At 35.0% G+C, this 15,863-nt stretch overlaps 3 protein-coding genes across 6 annotated transcripts; 2 read left to right on the top strand and 1 right to left on the bottom strand.

Annotated features, from left to right (window-relative positions):
* Positions 1 to 230: 230 nt before the first annotated feature.
* On the top strand, positions 231 to 3,854 carry LOC140991642 (adenylosuccinate synthetase 2, chloroplastic). The gene is made up of 4 exons (XM_073461726.1): positions 231 to 673; positions 1,511 to 2,203; positions 2,612 to 2,923; positions 3,356 to 3,854. The coding sequence occupies exons 1-4, from the start codon at positions 338 to 340 to the stop codon at positions 3,524 to 3,526; spliced, it is 1,512 nt and encodes a 503-aa protein (XP_073317827.1). The 5' UTR covers positions 231 to 337; the 3' UTR covers positions 3,527 to 3,854.
* Positions 3,855 to 5,687: 1,833 nt separating this feature from the next.
* LOC140991709 (uncharacterized) lies at positions 5,688 to 12,582 on the top strand. 4 transcript variants are annotated; one of them, XM_073461822.1, is made up of 14 exons: positions 5,688 to 5,813; positions 5,916 to 5,984; positions 6,354 to 6,443; positions 6,569 to 6,652; positions 7,276 to 7,440; positions 8,313 to 8,500; positions 8,809 to 8,884; positions 9,367 to 9,420; positions 10,212 to 10,469; positions 11,097 to 11,303; positions 11,438 to 11,541; positions 11,719 to 11,863; positions 11,934 to 12,068; positions 12,165 to 12,582. In XM_073461822.1, exons 1-14 carry the CDS (start codon positions 5,730 to 5,732, stop codon positions 12,339 to 12,341), a joined length of 1,836 nt encoding a protein of 611 aa, XP_073317923.1. In that variant the 5' UTR covers positions 5,688 to 5,729; the 3' UTR covers positions 12,342 to 12,582. The 4 variants fall into 4 exon arrangements, with proteins under 4 accessions (XP_073317923.1, XP_073317924.1, XP_073317925.1 ...); XM_073461823.1 differs by having other exon boundaries at positions 5,689 to 5,813; positions 8,812 to 8,884; XM_073461824.1 differs by having other exon boundaries at positions 5,694 to 5,813; positions 5,920 to 5,984.
* A 182-nt stretch (positions 12,583 to 12,764) lies between these two features.
* On the bottom strand, positions 12,765 to 14,016 carry LOC140956337 (dehydration-responsive element-binding protein 2F). The gene has a single exon (XM_073413049.1). It carries the CDS (start codon positions 13,847 to 13,849, stop codon positions 13,007 to 13,009), a length of 843 nt encoding a protein of 280 aa, XP_073269150.1. The 5' UTR covers positions 13,850 to 14,016; the 3' UTR covers positions 12,765 to 13,006.
* Between the last annotated feature and the right edge of the window lie 1,847 nt (positions 14,017 to 15,863).

Here is a 15,863-nt window from a genome sequence, read left to right as displayed (position 1 = left end):
AGATGTATATTAATTTTATTGTGGACCAAAATATCATTAATATAATAATTTAATTAATTATTTGATAAAAATGAGTAGATATTTTATGATATTTTTTTAATTATGAAGTGAAATAACTATTATACTATTATAACCTTTTCTTGTTCTATTTTTAAAAATTAAATTATAACTGCAATCTTATAATATGGAAAAATTATGGCACTTACTAAAAAACATTAAAATTAGACTTCGCATCTCAGTACTCCCTCACAACCCTCGGTATCTCATTCTCTTCTGACTCCACTTCTGCTACTGTTAACCGGCGGAATCACACAATTATACCGCCGCCGCCGCGGCCATGAACCTCTCCTCACCCATCATGCTGGACTCCACCTCCTTTTCCATCTACTCCACCCCACCCGTACCCAGCTCGGTGAAATTCTGCGGCCACCTCCCGCACCTTTCACTTCCAGTTAAGCAGCACATATCGATTGGTTCTTCGATTGTGTGCTCCACCGGGAATAGTGGATCAGCTGTAATAGAACAAAGCACCAGCGAGTTAGACTCTGCGCTGAGTCGGATTGGATCACTGAGTCAGGTCTCCGGGGTGCTCGGCTGTCAGTGGGGAGACGAAGGGAAAGGAAAGCTCGTTGATATCCTGGCTAAACACTTCGATATTGTTGCTCGTTGTCAGGTACACATATTATTGACATACTTTTCGTGGATGAAAGTGAAAAGATTATTTTTTTAGATTTGTGTTTCTTTATAAACCGTATTTAAATTGCGATAAAAATGGTAAAGAATGATGTAAAATGGACTATTATGTAGGTTGTGTATGCTATTCAACCACGTTTTCTGTAGAAACACGGGAAATTAAGGAATTCTAGTTCCAGAGAAATCTTACTCAGGAACTTTAAATGAATGTCTAGGAATTATTTTATGCCGATGGAATGGTCTTTCTTGGGCGATTGGAACGTATCTTTTTGGAAAACTTACGCAGAAAAGATTTCTAATCTCCCTTCATATCTCTGCCTCAGAGAGTATTGTTTTGGCAACAATGTTCCACTCTAGAAACATTTAGCTTCTAATTTTTTGAATTTGTTAAAATGGTTGTTGGGAAGAATACATTGATACAGGTTATACAGCCAAGGTGTTTCCCATGAATAACTTGATAGCTAACTCTAATACTGGATACGTGCTTTCTTTACCCCATCTTTGAGTGCTTTCTTTGGTAGAAAAGAGATGGATGGCATGACTATCAACTTGAATGTGTCAATTACTTTGTATGTTGTGCTTGGCTGTATGATATTGCTTTCCTTTTCATTTTCTACCTCCTACACAATCTTTCTGGATCGACAAGATTTTGTTATGTACTGGCCTACTGGGGAAGTGAGAAAACCTGTAGTTAGTTAAGGGGGATTTTTATTCTATTCTCATAAAATAAATCGCATACAAACGGTACCAAAATAAGCCTCAGTTTTCATTGTTGTGGTTTGCTTGTTCTTCAACTGTCATCACCATTCAATGTCAGGGTGGAGCTAATGCTGGGCACACTATTTACAATTCAGAAGGCAAGAAATTTGCACTTCACCTTGTCCCCTCCGGCATCCTTAACGAGGGAACTATTTGTGTAATCGGTAATGGAGTAGTAGTGCATCTGCCTGGATTATTCAAAGAAATAGATGGTCTTGAATCTAACGGAGTCTCTTGCAAAGGAAGGATCTTGGTATCTGATCGGGCTCACTTGTTATTTGATTTTCATCAAGAGGTGGACGGGCTTAGAGAAGCTGAGCTTGCTAAATCCTTTATTGGTACTACAAGGAGAGGAATTGGACCTTGCTATTCAAGCAAGGCTAATCGGAATGGTATAAGAGTTAGTGACTTGAGGCATATGGACACTTTTCCTCAGAAGCTCGACCTATTACTATCTGATGCTGCATCGAGATTTCGAGGTTTTAACTATGGCCCTGACATGCTCAGGGAAGAAGTGGAGCAGTACAAGAAGTATGCTGACAGGTTGGAGCCCTTCATCACAGATACCGTGTATTTCATGAATGATGCTATATTGCAGAAGCAAAAGATTTTGGTTGAAGGTGGTCAGGCAACCATGTTGGATATTGACTTTGGGACTTACCCCTTTGTCACTTCCTCTAGTCCTTCTGCTGGAGGAATCTGCACTGGTCTTGGTATTGCTCCTAGAGTTGTGGGTGATCTTGTAGGGGTGGTAAGTGGGCTTTTTTCAAATTGCTCATATTGCATTTCTTAGCTACGGTCCATTTGAAAATAATTGATATTTTTGCTTGGGAGCAACAATTGTCCCTATTGTCTTGTGTGGTTGTTCATGTGGATAGCATGGAAATGTTGTTCTATGATTGGAATGAGTTTTACCATTACCGCTAATTACAGTTTTGGTTGGTTCTATGACACGTACTCAGTCCCACGTGTATTTTCTTGAAATTCAAGGATAACTTGTAGCCTGTAGGAATATCTAGTAGTCTCTAGAGGTGGAACCGAAATTTGAGTTTCAGTTGTCGTCTACACATGTTCATACTCATAGCATCGGATCATCCTAAATCCTATTTGCATATCTTACAATTGTGAATGGCATTTATTTTTCTCAATCGTTATGTAGGTCAAAGCATACACCACAAGAGTGGGCTCAGGTCCTTTTCCAACAGAAATCTTGGGTAAAGGTGGTGATCTGCTTAGGTTCGCTGGACAGGAGTTTGGCACAACAACTGGCCGACCTCGTCGTTGTGGCTGGCTTGACATAGTTGCGCTGAAATACTGCTGTCAGATAAATGGATTCTCTTCTTTGAACCTCACTAAGCTTGATGTATTGTCGGATCTATCAGAAATTCAGTTGGGTGTTAGGTACAAGCAGATAGATGGCACTCAAGTCCTGTCATTTCCTTCTGACCTCCGGACCTTGGAGCAAATACAGGTACATTGTAATTTATTTGTTTACCCCATATTTCAACCTCCTCCACAATTTATCCCCGTTTTGGGCTTTAGTGTGTAAGAGTGAGATTTTAAATTTAAATCAGTTAATGTATCATAAATATCCATATCCATGTATCATATTGGACTATACATTTTCTGCCTATTTTCTTTTCGTTTTATTTAATATTTGGGATCAGCCATGTTCCCTCATTCCCTATATCTCCCATCTCCATTTCCTCAGTAATACCTCTTTCGGAAGCTAATTTAGTGGATGCATCGTCTCATTCCAGTGGCAACACAAATGCAAGTAAATGTAACCTGTAGAATATGAGAAACTAAATCTTCAAGGATTTCTCTTCACCGCGAAAATTATCATCTCCACCCCGCTCTCTTTCGATATACCAGTTATTTACATTTCTATAACTATGTTCAGGTTGAATATGAAGTCTTACCCGGGTGGCAATGTGATATCTCGTCAATCAGAGAGTACTCCAAACTTCCGGAGACTGCTCGTAAGTATGTCGAACGGATAGAAGAACTCATTGGTGTTCCCATCCACTACATTGGTGTTGGACCGGGACGCGATGCCCTTATATACAAATGAGAATTCGGTATGGCAGCTCGTTGAAATCTTGGTGAAAATCAATCTTCTTTTCTTTAAGACTGAACATGAACCTTTCCCAGGATGGTGGTATTTTTGCCCTGCCCTGCCCTGCGGAATGGCTTTTTTAATTTTATCTGTTACTGAAAACAGGTAACTTAATTTGGTGACGTGAAATGGAATTTGTGTAATGATTTTTGCATTTATAGTATTTTAAGCTGTTTATCTACATTTTGCCCCGTTCAAAGATTAAACATTTGTGTCGCGATGATTCGTCTCTACCCATTTTTGATAAATTAACTAAAGTATTGTTGGCTGGCCATTGAATGAATTATTATATTAATTTTTTCCGAATTTATTGTATATCTTTAGGTATAGTTTGGTACAATGGATAAGAGGGGGATTGATAAATAATCCTCCTTATCCCACGTTTGCTACTTTTTTAGAAAACCCATGATAATATCATGTGCCCGTGATAAATAATTTTATACAAGGATAAAATATCTCTTTTATGAGATGTGATAATTTTAATTTAATGATAAAAAATAAAAAATAACTTAATTGCCCTTAATATATAAAAATCATAAACCTTATCGTTACTTCATTTCATCGTCTCATCAAATAAATATTTTTATTTATTTATATATATTATATAATATGATAATTATATAAATGAACTCGAGATAATTATATAATTGATTTTTATAAATCTCAATAAAATTATTAGTATCACTCGATTAACATTAAAATTGATACTTGTCTTGACTCACAAAATCAAAGGCTCGATTATCATATTATATAATATATAAAATTAGGTAAAAATAAATAAATCATGCAAGCACCATCGACGCATGAACATACAAGAAATATGAACTCAAGCAACAACTTTTAAATTATAAAATTTATTATGATAAGGTTAAATTTTGTCATTACAATCTAATATATAAATTTAATNAAATGATTTTTATAAATCTCAATAAAATTATTAGTATCACTCGATTAACATTAAAATTGATACTTGTCTTGACTCACAAAATCAAAGGCTCGATTATCATATTATATAATATATAAAATTAGGTAAAAATAAATAAATCATGCAAGCACCATCGACGCATGAACATACAAGAAATATGAACTCAAGCAACAACTTTTAAATTATAAAATTTATTATGATAAGGTTAAATTTTGTCATTACAATCTAATATATAAATTTAATCACTCCTATTAAAATCATATCAAACATTAAATATAATATCATACATCTTATTTATCTTTATATTATATATCACATGTTTATCCTATCATGTGTACCAAACTATGCCTTAAAATGTTAAATTTATCTTATTATAATAGCTCCGCATCCTAGAACAATCGTTTTGCGTCATGATATTATACAATTTATTTGGTTAATTACATAAATAACACATCTTTTTCATTAATGAAATTAATATTTTGATTTTGTAATATCAAACAAATTGTGGCAAAAACTTTAAGACTATAAATATATTGTATTTATGTCAGTCATCACATTTGTGTATGATGTTACACACGTCTTAGCATTGTTAGTATATATAAATAGCTATTGTTTATCGATTGTATTTTGCTAAGAGAAAAATGTATTTGTACTCATGTCATATCTAAAAATAAGAAAATAATACATGAAATGTGTCGGATACAGCGAATATGATTATAGAGTAAGATATATTTTAGCTTACAAATTATTGATAAATGAATTAATTGATATATAAATTATTATAAATGATTTAATTGATCATCCTTCTTAAAAAAGAGAGTGGTATAAATTATAAGAATTAGAGGGAAAAAAGCAAAATAAAAATATGAGAAAATTATCAGGGAAAAGAAAAATCTTTAAATAAAATAATAGGATTTCCATTTATACATTATGGAACGAAGATCGCACCTTTCTTCAAACACGAGAAAGGATTTCAATTAATACAGGCAAGCTCTCGCAGGAAACGCGATTTCAAGTCTGCACATAAATACTGCTGCTAGTCTTGTTTCCACATACCCTGAAACTCAGTGAAGCACATTGAAAGAGTGAAGTGTGAAGCAATGGAGGACGGAGGAAAGAACTCGAGAAACAANTTTTTTTTTTTTTTTTTTTTTTTTTTTTGGTCTGGCTATTGGTAGGAGTGACTAAATGAGTAATATCTGATTGTCTTAGGAAGCTGAGATATCTGTTTCAATGAACTCGGGGGCGATGAGGAGTTTGGACATTGCTCAAAAGAAAGGGTCCACTATTCTGAATTTGAAGTGTGTAGATGCTCAGGTTACTATCTTAAAATTATATTTTTTGTGTGTGTGCTGGTAATATTAGTTGTGTTTTGGATTAAATGTCCTTTAGCTGCTTCTAAGTGCTGCATTTGTATAGACAGGGTTAATGGGAAAATCACTTCTGGAATTTCACTCTAATAAGGGAGATGTACTACCTCCTCACAAGGTATTAAGTGGATATAATACAGTTACCTACAAAGCATGGTACTCTTTGAAGCATGCGCCAGTGTTCAGTAAAAAGGAGAAAAAGCACATATTACTCTGTATTCTGTATTTTGTCGATTACCTTTTATTGCTTCATTTGGAGATTCCCTGGTGCTTTATACTAGTAATGATGTGCCTTATGACATGATTGTTATAGTAGACAATCTGCATTATATTTGTTTTTGAAGTAGTATGATGGTTTCTTTTTCTTTTCTTTTCTACCTCTTTTGTATTCTACAAATGATGCAAGTTTTCCATGTTTGAACTATGAAAATTATCTCCATTGAGTTTGTTTTGTTTTCTTTCCTCAACAATTCTTAATGCACTCCAGTTTGGAAATCATGATGTTGTGGTTTTGAAACCTAACAAGGCTGATTTGGGCTCCCCTCCGCTTGGGCAGGGTGTTGTTTACAGAATAAAGGTACATCTGTTTTCTCCAAAGCAAAGCATTTTACTTCAAAGTTTTGGAAATTAAACATCATGCTACACATTTTACGTAATTGTTTTTAAGTGTAAAATAATGAAATAAATTTTCATATGGAGCAGGATTCATCTATTACAGTTGCTTTTGATGACATCCCGGAAGAGGGTTTAAATATTCCCTTGCGCCTTGAAAAGGTGGCAAACGAGGTATGTCACCCATTTCATTGATAATGATCTGGTTACACGATGTAGGATGCATTACCGTAAAACATTTTAATTGAAATTCCCACCTTTTACCTAAGAAAGTCAATTATCGATTGATGTTAATATCCTCCAATCCATGAAATTCCCACCTTTTCCGGTATCAAACCTCTGCCTCTTGTAAAATATAACATATCTGCTACCCCAAAAATTTAATGGATTGGAGGATATTCAAATCTTGATTCAAGACTTGATCGACTCCCTTTGCTAAACTACTCGGCTGCACTCGATCAAAGTTACTCATAAATCTGCCGGCGACCTCATTACTTTTAACTTGTAGTTTAATCCAGAGTGTTTCAATTTTCAAGATTAAACGATTTCCTTTTTGAAGGAAAAATTATGGGCACAATGTCTACCTAAATAGGTTAAAACAGTTGACAAATTGTTGTAGCCTCTACAACTTCAATAAGAATTTGAAAAAGTCTTTCTTCTTCTAAGATTGGAGGAATGTATTCTTTTAGATTTATTTAATGTTTCCTAACGAGTTTACAAGTTTTGAGTTTAGTTGAATTAAGTTTTTATCTGACTTGAACTTAATTATTTTTTAGAATTTTGTAATTCATTTGTAGGTGACATATCGACGGATGAAGGACACGTTGATTCAACTAAGTAAAGGTGTGCAGAAGGGTCCTGCCGCTGATCTGGTTCCTGTCTTATTTGGTGAGAGACCGCCAACAGTATCCAAGAAGGATATCGAGTTCACTCTTCTGAATTCTAATCTTGATTCCTCACAGGTCTTGTCCCAAAACTAACTTACATGATGTATTTGATAATCCACAGCTTGTATCGCGATTGATCTAAAGTGTGCTACATAATATTGATCGCATAAAATGTATAGCTTCTGCCATCCTATCTGTATATAATCATGTCAGAAATATTAAAATTGCAGGAGAATAATGTGGGCTGTGCTTGCTTCTAAAATTGATTGATTGTTTCATCTTGAGATGTTTTTATGAACTTTCATTTTCTCGCTGTTTTCTCTGAATTTTTTCACCTTTTGAAACTACATAAAATTTCTTGTTTCAAATATTTTGTTATTCTTTTTTTCTTCTCCAATCACTATACAATATCGATAATTATCAATCACATAAATATTCAGACAGTATTATCCAAAGACTATCTAAAAAAAACCATCTCCCCAATTAATTCAGAGAATACTAGACACAAGGAAAAACCAAATACAGATTTGAACCTTTCAACTTTCATTAGCGGGAGATTTATAAGGTCATAGGCTCATAGCAGGCACATTGGAGAAGTGGTCACCCCATAACCTATCGGTTTACTTCCAATCCTGCTCTTATTTTTCCTAATTTTGAGGGACATGATACTGTCTGGTAAATATTCTTTTATGATCATGATCATATTCTATTCAAGTCTTTATTTCTAATATCTGCTACATGGTGAGTAATTGTCTTTGGAATATTTGACTGATATATGGGCTGATAATATTAGTTCACTTGGTATCCTTTTTTTTGGTAACATGTACGTAAAATATTATCTTTAATAATTAACATAGGGTAACTATTTTCTCATTAACGTCTTTCCTGGTTGAACTATAATTACTAGCTAAATCAGATTACCTTCTTTCCCTTTTCATTTCTTTAAGAAAGATGCTATCTCAAAGGCTCTGTCTTCCAAGGACCTCTTTTTGTTGCATGGACCCCCTGGAACTGGGAAAACCACAACTGTAGTCGAGATTATCTTACAAGAAGTAAAGCGGGGTTCAAAGATTCTTGCTTGTGCTGCTTCCAATATTGCAGTTGATAACATCGTGGAGAGACTTGTACCTCATAGGTATAGATATCTTTTAAGTTACTTTTTTAAATTCAAGTTTTATTCCCCGCAAATAATATCTGGCGAAAGAACCATACATGATTTTTCAATATTTTTGCAATTGTGATAAATCCACCGCACGCTTGACTTTTCTCTTTTGCCTAGCATCCACTTGGGGTGGTGCAAATTACATTCACATCCCATGGATTTGTTCGAATTATGAAACCTCCCCTTTGAAAATTATAAATGCATCCACCTCCCTTGAGTTCACAAGTTTTATGCCGCATAATTTACAACTTCTCAAAAACACCTTTTGTTTTGCGCTGTAGCAGAGTAAAGTTGGTAAGGGTAGGGCATCCAGCACGCTTGCTTCCTCAAGTATTGGAAAGTGCTTTGGATGCACAGGTGATGTTCTTTACTGCTATATGGTCAAATAAGAATTTTAGAATGTCATTTTATGGATGTGCGAATTCTGCTTGTGATAGCAATCTTGTCCAATATATCGGTGCCTTATTTGATTCTACCATTTGTACTTGTTCTGCTTGTCTCTGTGTTCCTTTTGCTTCTTCACTTCTTTTATCTGCTTTCTTTTCTTTCATCTTTTAACACTTTTTGAAAAGTTTAGCTGATCTTTTATATCTATTTATCCTAATAATTACTCTCTTCCCTCATTTTCCTAAGTTGTCCATGCTTTGTTGCTTCTTGTCCTCAATGCCTCACGTCACATGGTATCTACTTTTCAAGATACATGCTTGTTTTACACGAGACAACTAAGTTGTTTGGTTTGGTATTTATTTGTGCTACATGAGTGGACATTGTTGATTATTGCTTTTTGTGATACAATTTTGTTGAACTGATAGTGTTACTGTTTTCTTGATGTTCTACAGGTACTGCGTGGGGATAATAGTGCCCTAGCTAATGACATCCGCAAGGAAATGAAGGTATGTAATAAAAAAATATTCAATCATCTTGTTTTAAAACATCCACAGGGAAATGAAGGTATGTAATAGAAATTATTCTGTCACCTTCTTGTTTTGAAACATAGCCTTTACTTGACCCGTTATCTTCCCTACCGAAAAATATTCTTTTATAAGTTGTTTGCGTCATACTTTATGCCTACGGTAGACAAAACCCGTTGGGAGCTATTTTTTGGTCATATAGACATTTTCGATGTTTAATGGTTGGGCATGAGATGGTTCTGGTGGGAGCTGGGGTGATAGAGATGAATATTGTTCCACCAAAAGTCAGACCCAAAATCTTCCCTCCACATGTGATTTGCATGTGTCCATTTGAACTTTCTGATAGGGCTGGTAGAGTTATTGTTTGAACTCTTGGGTTGTTTTTGTCACCCATAATTGGGATCATGAAACTTTGATCTTCACCTTTTTCATCTTCAGGGTTATTGTTTTTGTAACCCATAATTGGGATCATGAAACTTTGATCTTCACCTTTTTCATCTTCAGGGTTATCTTTCCCATTTACGTGCAAGAACTCAGGTTTCCCATTTGAACAGTCTGATAGTCCTAGTAAAGTATTATTTGAACACTTGGGTTGATTTGTTACCCATAATTACCATCATGAAATTTTGATCTCCAAATTGATCGTCAACGTTATCTTTCCTATTTACATGCAAGAACTCCAATTTCACGAGTTTGGTTATATATGTATCTATGAATCGAGTATCATCAGGCACAGTTTGATGGTTTTTTAATCTTATACTGAATTTCTGCAGCTTTTGAATGGGAGACTGTTAAAAGCCAAAGATAAAAACACTAAGCGGGATATTAGAAAGGAGCTTAAGAGTCTTTCCAAAGAAGAACGCAAAAGGCAGCAGCTGGCAGTGACAGATGTGATCAAGAATGCTGATGTAGTATTAACAACTTTAACTGGTGCACTGTCTAAAAAATTGGACGGCTTTTCATTTGATTTGGTTATTATTGATGAAGCTGCTCAGGCCCTGGAAATAGCTTGCTGGATTGCTCTTTTGAAGGTAATTCTAGAATCATTGGTGCTAAACTTTACCGCAGACGTTGACATTCTCTCTGGAAATTGGTAGGTGACCAGATATTTATTCGGTTCAATTATTGTTTATCTTGTTGAAACAGATTATTTGAAGGCAAAAATTAAATGAAACCATGGTTCATATTTATTCCGTGTGTGAAAAAAATAATTTCTTGTTTTTTTTCTTTTTTCGGGGTCTCCTGGTTGTGGGGTGGGATGAAATGGGAGTTTATAAAGAAGTATCTGTTTGCAGTCCCTCACAATTTTCTTGTTGACTATAATTTAAGGAGATACAGTGGTCACTCTGTCAAGAACTATTTTTTAAATTACTTAATATAAAATTATTTTTGTTAATACCTTGGTAACAGCATGTGAACTTGTGGTTTATGGGAGTTTAGCAATCACAGATAGGCGAGATAATGTTTAAGTTGCCATGAAAATGTCAGGTAAAACATTTTCAGGAGGCAAACCACAGTTTTCTCATTCTTATATGATTATCAACATTTGAGTGGTGGGTGTTACAAAAAAGGCTGTGAACTTTATTAAAAGTTTTGGCCTACTAACTGTCATCCAAACACGATTTTATGCTGATCCAGTACTAATAAATACATGTTAGGGTCCAAGGTGTATACTAGCTGGTGACCACCTTCAGCTTCCTCCAACTATCCAGAGTGTTGTAGCTGAGAAGAAAGGTCTGGGGCGAACCCTTTTTGAACGTCTTGCAGACTTGTATGGAGCTGATGTCATGTCTATGCTCACCGTTCAGTACCGAATGCATGAACTTATCATGAATTGGTCATCTGAGGAGCTATATAGCAGCAAGGTGCTCAGATTTATGTACATCTTGTTTTTATTTCATCCGTCAACCTCAGTTTAGAGCCGATATATATAACATAAGATGTTAGTAAGCTCTGCAGATGTTCTGTTTGCCGTTCTATTAATTCTTCTCAATAACAGATCAAAGCCCATCCAAGCGTTGCGGCTCATACTTTGTATGAGCTTGAGGATGTGAAGAAGTCGTCTTCAACTGAACCAACACTTCTTCTAATAGACATAGCTGGGTATGCTATTGATATTCCACTTGTCCTGCAACTAAGCGTGTACATGACTAATGGCCCTACTCGTCCTACTGGTGTTTATGAGTAGATCATGACTCTTTCTTATGCATGCTTCCTTTTTGTTTTGGGTTCCCTTGACAAGCCTGGTTGTCTTGTTTTAATATAAGGATTCATTCACAGCTGTGACATGGAAGAGAAGAAAGATGAAGAAGATAGCACCCTGAATGAGGGTGAAGCAGCAGTGGCTATAGCACATGCTAGAAGACTCGTGGACAGTGGAGTCCAAGCTGCAGATGTTGGAATTATCACCCCGTATGCAGCACAGGTATAGTTTTATATGTGAAGATGATAAATGAAATCAGGTTTACCATAGTCTACTGAAACTGCTGTTTCAGGTTGTCTTACTGAAAATGTTAAGAGGCAATGAAAACAAGCTAAAAGATATGGAAGTGTCTACCGTAGATGGTTTCCAAGGGCGTGAGAAAGAAGCAATTATAATTTCAATGGTCCGATCAAACTCAAAGAAGGAGGTGTGCTAATTGCTATCACCAAATGATACCTTCCTGTGTAGATTGTGGAACTCTTTTGATAAAAACATTCTGATGAAATACGTGATTTGTGGTCAGGTTGGCTTTTTAAGCGACCGTAGGAGAATGAATGTTGCTGTGACACGAGCAAGGAGACAATGTTGCATTATATGTGACACTGAGACTGTTATCGGTGATAAATTTTTGAAACGTTTAGTTGAATACTTTGAGGAACATGGAGAATACTTAAGTGCATCAGAGTATGGAAATGCTTAAATAAGATATCCATGCTTGAGGCTTTCTGCAGACATGAAGAATCATCCTTTGGCAGATTACTGTGTGGAGAATATATAATTTGAATCACCTCATGTTTCGATTCAGTTGTGGAATATTTCTTGATTGAAGATAACATTCTATTTCATCTGAAAAGAAAATAGCTTTAGTCATGTATTTTCTTATTTTAATTTTATGGACAATTTTTTCTCGTTATATTACACATGATAATTACTGTTTTTTTATTTTTTCGAAGAGATTGATTTAATGTCCATTTATTTTAATTGACCCATTTTCCTCAGTTTCTGCCCCGAGATCATCGATTGTGTTCGTACGTAATGTATCCCTTCATATTTTCACCCGTGTGTGTGGTTTTTTTAACAAATCATTTTCTTTCTAATTCAACTTAGATAAAAAAATCAATTTTTTCTTGAATTCATATGCCTAAACCAAATGAATGCAGAGACATTGGAATGTCCACTGGTATGACTAACATGCCAACTATATGGTTGTCTTCTGTTCCTATTGGAACCTGGCCGAGTCTTATTCATTTGTGGTCTAATCAAAAACAAAAATCGCGGCTTTTATAGATGGCCAGTGCTAGTATGAGGTACATTTCTATGGTATTGACTTTGTGCTCACAACTTGAGATTCTCTCTTCTAATTCTCTAGAAATTCCAGATAGATGGAGGGAAAAACAGCCCTTCACTACTATCCTGTGCATGGAAGGTACTGGACTCTTCTCCTAGATGAATCTCAGCTCCAGCTATATCACCCAACGTGTCCCAGTTAAATGTTTTATCTACAAATGTAGTGAATCCATCATTTTTTTCGTGCGACGATTCTAGCTCGACAAAACTACTGGACTCTTTACTTCGGCATGGCTGATCATCTCTTTTGAATACTCCCATTTGTTCAAGAAACTCGTTGAGATCAATTTGAGGCTTCTCTTCAAATTCGATTAGTTTCTTATCATTGTCTTTTTCATCAACTTCACGGTCCTCTGCTGGGGTCTGATGATGAAGATTCATCACATGCTGCTTGCCATTTTTAGGGTCACTCATTGATGAACTTGCCTTACCAAGAACCCCCGATTTTTTGAGTTCTTGTAGCCGTTGATGAATGACATGCACGCTAGGTTGTGCATTCAAATTCAGCAGCCCGGTACTAGGAAACATGGAGCTGAAGTTACCCGAAGGCATCCACTTGAACTTCTGTGATTTGTTCAAGGGATTGAAATTCGACCTCAAATGAGGCAGATTAAGGTAAGCCTCTGGTCCGTATAGTCTTCTTGCAGCTTCATCATATGCCATAGCCGCCTCTTCTGCCGTTGGAAAAGAGCCGAGCCAGAGTCTTGTTCTCTTTTTGGGTTCTCTGATCTCCGCCACCCATTTCCCCCAGGTCCTTTGCCGAACACCACGATACTCGCAGGTGGCATTCTGTGGTCCACCTTTGCCTCTTGCTGGGCCTTTCTTCCATGGTTTGAGTGGAGATTTTCGGCAGTTTTCCATTGGGAAAAAAAAAATCTGTTTGGTGAGGAGGGTTGAGTTAGGAAAGTGAAAGATTTAGGCACTGATTGAAGATGGGAGTGGGGATGGCGCGGGATATGTATGTATAGTCCGCGAGCGTATTTTGTTTTAAATGTGTTCACGTTTGGATAAATATTTGAAGCCCCTCTGTGACCGTTGTGTTGCTGGTTACTGCTACTATTACTAGCAATTTTTACTCTAGTGAGAGTAAATATTTTGTTCTAGAATAAAAAATAAAATCTGATTTTTAATTTTTTTTAATTAAAAAGATAGGATAAGAAAAGTTTAAATACTTTGTGTTGAAATATGTTTTTACAATGTAGCCGAACAAGACACGGGGATCCTTCGGGGGGTGAGTTTTGGTCACTTTTACCAGTTCATCCCTGAATCTTTTATCCAGAAAAAAGCCAATGCATATGTCAAAAGCATGGTGTGTCGTCGTGTTCATGTCGAATTCGAGCCGGAATGGAAATATCTCAACCCGTCTCTTTGTGGGTTAATGTGGGAAATAGGAATGCAGCTAGCCATGCAAGCACGTGAGAAATATGAATGCACGGTGATCCAAAGCTCTTAATTATCTTTTAGAAAGAGTATATTTTAGTTTAATAACATTACTCTACACCTCCTTTCCAAAAATAAAAGGACAAGTTTTGGGTTTTTGCAAAGAATCACGTTCAAATGACAATCTAATGTATTTTATTTTATCGTATTAATTAATTTTTCTGTATATTGTTCTTGAAATTTTTTTATTTTTTTAGCAGTGAATCGTTGGTTCCTCGGATCCCCTACAAGTTGGCCACATTGGAATGAGTCAAATGTGAGTTTTTTAGTGTGTGTTACATACAAATGCACCTCACAAAAATTTTTATAGTTCACGAGTCATTTTGTCTGTGTAATTCACATGTTTTTACTCATCATTTTCACGGCCTCCATTCATGTTCACCTTTATCTTACCATCGCCACACTACGTTGATTTGACTTGTATATTCTTGTGTATAAAATTTAGATTTTTTTTAAAAAAATTTGTTGATGATTTTAATATAATTTTGCCATTTCGGAAAATAGATGTATGAGCTTGTGTTCGAGTGTAAGATATCAAGAAAAATGAAAGGATGAGATTAGAAGGTGGAAATAAAGATATTTTGTAAGTGATTGAATAATGATGTATTGGGACAAATATACCTTTAACTAGTAATTACGTACACGTATATTTATACGTATACACGTTACATTCTCACGACTTTTGTGAAAATAAGAACAATTTTTTTTTACAGAAAATATGAACAATTTTTTTTTAATGGTTTTTATTTGACAGAAAGAATTTTCATTTTATCTTATTATGTAAATAGAAGTTTAAACTATTCCACTTGTAATTTAAAGAAATGGAAAATCATTTAAAATATTAAAAAGTTTTTTATTTACTAACTTACTTTATGATGATAATAGATATTTAATGTTGGACAAAAACTTGTGTGAGACGGTCTCACGGGTCGTATTTTGTGAGACGGGTCTCTTATTTGGGTCTTCCATGAAAAAGTATTACTTTTTATGCTAAGAGTATTATTTTTTATTGTGAATATCTGTAGGATTGACCCGTCTCACAGATAAAGATTCGTGAGACCGTCTCACAAGAGACCTACTCTGTATGTTGAATGCATCTACTTAGAGGTTAATTCTATTTAAATATGAGTAATTTAGTGTGACATAAAAAATAATATGTTTAACTCAAATTAATATATTTTACATATTATTTTTTTCAACATAATTAACAAAAAATGATATTTTGACAGTGAAATATAATATTTTTGGATATAAAAAATAATATTAATCTATCTTATAAAATTGCGTGTGAGATACTGCAATAATAACTTTTGATATTTACATACATCTGTATTAACTTGGACCTCTTCAAAGTTTCTTTTTATTTTTTATTTTTCATGACTTCCAACAGAATATGATCTCTAAATTCTTGAACTTATGTGATTATATTATTACA

This window comes from Primulina huaijiensis, chromosome 13 (genome assembly GCF_012295235.1).
Source record: "Primulina huaijiensis isolate GDHJ02 chromosome 13, ASM1229523v2, whole genome shotgun sequence".
Lineage (NCBI taxonomy): Eukaryota > Viridiplantae > Streptophyta > Magnoliopsida > Lamiales > Gesneriaceae > Primulina > Primulina huaijiensis.
Note: the sequence above shows the minus strand (reverse complement) of the source record. Positions and strands in the feature narration are given on the sequence as shown.